Source organism: Arachis duranensis, chromosome 1, assembly GCF_000817695.3.
Source record: "Arachis duranensis cultivar V14167 chromosome 1, aradu.V14167.gnm2.J7QH, whole genome shotgun sequence".
Lineage (NCBI taxonomy): Eukaryota > Viridiplantae > Streptophyta > Magnoliopsida > Fabales > Fabaceae > Arachis > Arachis duranensis.
The window spans coordinates 93,652,827-93,658,826 of record NC_029772.3 but is presented as its reverse complement, the minus strand read 5'-3'; the positions used below and the strand labels follow the sequence as shown (position 1 = coordinate 93,658,826).

The window sequence follows — 6,000 nt, the reverse complement described above, 5'->3', positions numbered from 1 at the left end:
AAGATACAATTTACTTAATTCCCCTATTACATTTTTATTATCTCTATTTATAGCAAATGAAACTATCCTAATTGGGCTTGGCCAATATTTTACTCGCAACAGAGTATATATTATTATCATGTTGATTTCTTCCATTTCGCTACAGGTGCTTATTGATAATATTAAAGAGTTTGCCCCTATAATATATACTCCTACAGTTGGATTAGTTTGCCAAAATTATTCTGGGTTATTTAGACGTCCACATGGAATGTATTTTAGTGCCAAAGATAAAGAAGAGATGATGTCGATGATCTATAACTGGCCAGCTCCCGAGGCATTGCATTAATCTTGTTTATGGCAGCATCCTTTTCTTTTGTTTATTAAAGGGAAAACTCTTCTCCTTGATGTTTCTTGGTACATTTGATGATCTATAACTTTTTTCATTTTTTCATCTTGCACCTTTTTGCAGGTAGATATGATTATGATTGTCTTGACAAACGGTAGTCGAATCCTTGGCTTAGGTGACCTTGGAGTTCAGGGCATTGGAATACCAATAGGAAAACTTGACATTTATGTTGCTGCTGCCGGTATCAGCCCGCAAAGAGTATGCTTTCTTTTCTCCGTTTATCTATTTGCTTCCTACCTCTTTTCTCTAGCTCAGTTTTGTTTCACGGTGACCCATGCTTGGGACTAAAATTATTATCAATGCATACTAGTGGATAGGATTACTATCCATGCTAAGATACCTTCGGACATATAATCTACTAATATACTTTATTTAATTATTTCAGTTTTATTACCTTCTGTGATAGGTGTCATTTACAAAGGGGCTTGACTATCTTAAGTTCGTTTTGACTTCATTAAGATCATCTACTAGGTAAAAACCAGTAACTTTTTCTAAGTTGTTATATGTTAAATTTCTTAATGTGGCAGATACTTCCAGTTATGCTAGATGTTGGAACCAGCAATCAAAAGCTACTTGAAGATCGTCTTTGTGAGTAAAATGTTTCCCGCCAGATCTTTGTTTTCTTGTTTAAAGCTTTCATTTGTTGATTAGTTTATCCTTACTTTGCAATTATATTTAGAAACTGCTAAGACCATACCAAAAGCTAGCATGTGAATTAATCTTAGTTGATCTTGTTAAAGGTATTGGTGACTGTTCTTATGCCATTTTCATGTGATAGATTTAGGACTTCGACAACCAAGGTTGGAAGGTGAAGAGTATCTAACAATTGTGGATGAATTCATGGAAGCTGTTCATGCTCGATGGCCTAAGGCCATTGTGCAGGTTTCTTCTTTCTTTCTTTCTTTCTTTTTATTCTTTTGGGCACATACCTGTTATCAATTGTATAATTAGATGGTTGTGATAATTTCTTCAGTTTGAGGATTTCCAAATGAAGTGGGCTTTTGAAACTTTGGAACGATATCATAAAAGGTTTTGCATGTTTAATGATGATTACAGGTGAGAAAATGATTTAAGACTTCTATTAATCAAGAAAATCTTGAAGGTTGTTATCTACTGGACTGTTTTATTGAAGTAACTACTGAAATTTAATTTTTCCTTCATGTCCTTCAGGGCACTGCTGGTGTTGCTCTTGCTGGAATATTGGGATCTGTAAGAGCCCAAGGTCGGCCATTGTCTAATTTTCTAAATCAAAGGATAGTTGTGGTTGGAGCTGGGAGGTAATTGCAGAACTTATTATGATCAACCTTAATATTGGGTGTCTGATTTCATTTTGTTGTTTCATCACATTCATTATAGATTAGCTACTTTTGTGCCAAGAACATTTCTTCCCTGGCTTGCAGTGCAGGGCTTGGTGTTCTGAAAATGGCCATCCAGGCAGTTTCAAAGATGGCAGGGTGCAGTGAAACAGCTGCCAAAAGTCAATTCTTTTTGATTGATAAAGATGTATGCTTTCACATATTTACTAGCTTTGTCGGTTCTTTAAGTTGTAATGCTTGAAACTATAACTGTTTACGATCGTAACTACACGAAGATACCCAATTCTGATTTTGATTGATCTTCTTGTAATGCTATATTATTTGTACTCTTTTTCCATCATATTGTTTGTCTTGATATGACTTAATATAAAATGCTGGAATTATAAAATAAATAAATGTGTGCAATCAAGTGTTGGATGCTGCTGTTTTGTATTTGTATTTATTTGCATTAATCCTGATGACAATGCCATTTCTGTATGCAGGGTCTTGTCACAACTGATAGGAATAATCTAGATCCAGCTGCAGCTCCATTTGCTAAAAACCCAAGAGACCTAGAAGGGCTCACTGAGGGTGCTAGTATAATTGAAGTGGTAAATTTAAAGGGTTAATTGAGCAAAACTCTTGTGTCAAGGGTTATGTTATGATATTGAAAACAATTATTTTGGTATAAGATTACTTAACCATCTACCTATGGTGATGCTGATCTTGAGGGTTCACGCATAGTCATATTCATACATCAAAATTGATTGTTGAACATATTGATGTTTAGGTGAAGAAGGTTAGACCACATGTTCTCCTTGGTTTGTCTGGGGTTGGTGGCATTTTCAATGAGGAGGTAATTATCTTGTACAATTCCACTTATATCATGTCCTATCCATGAGTGAACTATATTAATAATATTTTTTTATTGATACGTTAGAATGCTTGGTGTTCTGTATGTGTTATTCAGCAATTTCTTATTTTAATAATTGTGATTAAGCTCAGGTGCTTAAGGCAATGAAAGAATCTGTTTCAACAAAACCTGCCATCTTTGCCATGTCTAGCCCTACCATGAATGGTTTGTCTGCACAAGGCTTAATAAACTCTCACAATTTATTAATGTAATGACTGTTTTTAATTTTGACATTGTTGTTGGTGTGACCTGGACAGCTGAGTGCACTGCTATTGATGCTTTTAAGCATGCCGGAGGAGATATCGTATTTGGAAGTGGAAGCCCTTTCGAAAATGTAGATCTTGGTAATTAGCTCTCATTGGTTTTGAGTTGAGGCTTCTTGTCTACTTTACATTTATTCTTAGCTGTGAAGAAACGTCTGATTAAAATTTTATGCAGGTAATGGAAAAGTGGGTCATGTAAATCAGGCCAACAACATGTATTTGTTCCTAGGGTAGGACATGCTTTCAGCTTTCTTGTGTCTTATAAATTTTCATGATCATTCTTTATGATTGGAAATATTGATTTAGTCTCTTATTTTAAACTTTCCATTTAAGAATCGGTCTAGGATCAATTTTGTCAGGTGCTCGGCTAATAACAGATGGAATGTTGCAGGCTGCTGCTGAATGGTATGCACATGTTAATGTGGACTATTTTTATTGGCAAAATCTCTTTATTTGATATTTATAGTGTTGCATTCTAGAATTCGCTAAGCTGCTAAAACCTAAAGCGGTTAAGCATATTGTCCTTGTTTTACATGCTCAAACATTTATCTGTTCGCATTTCTTTGATGGATCAAATCAAATACTACCATATAGGTGTTCAAAACCGATCAATCGAACCAACAAAACCGATCAATCGAACCAACAAAACCGAGAACCAAATTAATCGAAAAAATCATGTTTTGTTGTTTTTTATACGGTTCGGTTCGATTTTCGGTTCTGACACTGAAAATCCTAATCGAACCAAAACGAACCGATAACTAAAAAACCATAAAAAACCCATTAGTTAACCCAACCCACTAGGCAGCCCAAAAGTCCATTACCCCACGGCCCATGCCCCCACCCCCATCAGATAACCTAGCTTCCCCATTACCCCACCCCCACGTCTTTCCGCAGCCAAAACTAAAAAAAACCCCATTACCCTGACTTCCCAACAGCCCCTCCCATCCATGCAAAACAGCGCCTCTAGCCCCTTCCATCCCCATCGAACAGCGCCTCCCAGCAACCCCTTCCAGCCTTGCCGAATAGTGCATCCCAGCCCCTCCCACCAGTAAACCCTAACTCCGTTTAGCCTCTCTCTAGTCTCCAATCCTCTGAGCTCTCACCACCTCTCCGCGCCGAAAACTCCTCCACCTTTCCCGCTGTTAATGCCGTCGGACAGCGCCATCGCGGCGGTGCGGCTCTTTTTTCTCCTTATCCCTTCGTCGTTGCAGTTCTCTCTCCCCAAGTCCTCCACGCACCAGAGCTGTCGTCCTTCGCGGGTTCGTAGATACTGTCGTCCTCGCATTGTAGTCATCGTAGTAGCCATTCCTCTGCATTTAGAATGGGGATGCCTCTTAGTTTTCAGGTAAATTATTTGTTCTAAATTTTTAGGATCTAATTAGTTGTTCTTAGTTCTATTTTAATAATAGGTTCTATTTTTATTTTGCTATATGATTTTTTGTTTCTGATTTTTGGTTATGTTCTTTCTAATTTGTTCTTGCAGTTTTGGTAATTTGTGGTTCTGTTTGATCATTTCTGTTTGAAAATTTGTTGTGTTCTTATTTTTATAATTTGTTTTGTGTTCTTATACTATTCTCTGTTTTAATTATTTAATGTGAGTTTGTGGTTTGGTGTTCTAATTATGTTATTTTAATTTTAGTGTTGTTTTAATTTATAGTTTATTTTTTGTTAGGCAAAGATGACTATAATTTTACATTGTCTTGTTTTATGATGAAAGTTGAATCTTTTTCTTGATGTATAGGATGCATCCAGAGATATGCAAATTCTCTTTACTGCATTTTGATGACAATAAAACACAAAATAGGAGCCAATAACGTATATTTGATGGATTGCTGCTGGTTGTTGACTTGTTTATTTCATTGTTGTTGCCTTGCTGGTTGTTCTCTTGAATTATTGAAACTACTTCTTTTTTGTTTTGCTGTTCTATTGAATTACTGAATTATTTTTGAGTTTTGAAGTGATTTAATCTGATCTATCAAGTGCGGGAAGTTTTGGATCAAGTGTCGGAGGTTTTGAATTTCTGAATTATTGTTGAATTATTTTATTGTTGTATTCTTGCTGGTTGGTTAATGATCCTGTTTACAAAATCATTAACCAACCAGCAACAATACCAACAATAAACTAATTCAACAATAATTTCGTAATTCAAAACCTCTAACACTTAGATCCAAAACCTCCCGCACTTGATTAGTCATAATAAATCACTTCAAAACTCAAAAGTAATTCAGTAATTCAATAGAACAGCAAAACAAAACAAAATAGAAGTAGTTTCAATAATTCAACAGAACAACCAGCAGCAATTCATCAAATATACGTTATTGGCTCCTATTTTGTGCTTTATTGTCATCAAAATGCAGTGAAGAGGATTTGCATATATCTGGATGCATCCTATACCTGTCATGATAAAAAAAATCAAGAAAAGGATTCAGCTTTCATCATAAAACAAAACAATGTAAAATTATAGTCATTTTTGCCTAACAAAAAATAAGCCATAAATTAAAACAACACTAAAATTAAAATAACATAAATTAGAACATCAAGCCACAAACTCAAATTAAATAATTAAAACAGAGAACACTATAAACTTAGATAATAAAAATAAGGACACAGAACAAATAGAAAGAAAAGAACCAAAAATCATATAGCAAAATAAAAATAGAACAAATAATTTACCTGAAAACTAAGAGACATCCCCATTCTAGATGCAGAGGAATGGCTACTGCGATGACTACAATACGAGGACAACAGTGGCTACGAACTCGCGAAGGACGACAGGGAGAGAACTTCTACGCCGAAGGGAGAGGGAGAGAAAAGACCCGCACCGCCGCGATGGTGATGTCCGACGGCATTGAGGTGAAGGGGGAGGAGTTCTGGGCGCGGAGAGGTGGTGAGAGATCAGAGGATGAGAGACTAGAGAGAGGCTAAGCGGAGTTAGGGTTACTGGTGAGGGGGGCTGGGATGCGCTATTCGACGCGGCCGGCAAGGATGGGACGGGCTGCTGGGAGGTTAGTGTAATGGGATTTTATTGAGAGTTTTGGTTGCGGGGAGATGTGAGAGTGGGGTAATGGGGAAGCTAGGTTATCTGATAGGGGTGGGGACGTGGGGTAATGGGCTTTTGGGCTGCCTTGTGAGTTGCGTTAACTA

The 6,000-nt window shown here is 36.7% G+C and overlaps 1 protein-coding gene across 1 annotated transcript in view; it reads left to right on the top strand.

Annotated features, from left to right (window-relative positions):
* LOC107463422 (NAD-dependent malic enzyme 2, mitochondrial-like) overlaps positions 1–4,387 on the top strand; it is a 7,546-nt gene extending 3,159 nt beyond the window's left edge. Inside the window, exons 3-15 of the mRNA XM_021125731.2 lie at positions 146–313; positions 449–583; positions 913–973; positions 1,164–1,267; positions 1,359–1,435; positions 1,549–1,662; positions 1,786–1,888; positions 2,184–2,291; positions 2,471–2,536; positions 2,686–2,758; positions 2,851–2,937; positions 3,032–3,086; positions 3,190–4,387. Coding sequence (XP_020981390.2) covers positions 146–313; positions 449–583; positions 913–973; positions 1,164–1,267; positions 1,359–1,435; positions 1,549–1,662; positions 1,786–1,888; positions 2,184–2,291; positions 2,471–2,536; positions 2,686–2,758; positions 2,851–2,937; positions 3,032–3,086; positions 3,190–3,313 — 1,275 coding nt within the window. The 3' untranslated portion in view covers positions 3,314–4,387. The remainder of the gene's footprint in view (positions 1–145; positions 314–448; positions 584–912; positions 974–1,163; positions 1,268–1,358; positions 1,436–1,548; positions 1,663–1,785; positions 1,889–2,183; positions 2,292–2,470; positions 2,537–2,685; positions 2,759–2,850; positions 2,938–3,031; positions 3,087–3,189) is intronic.
* Positions 4,388–6,000: the final 1,613 nt, after the last annotated feature.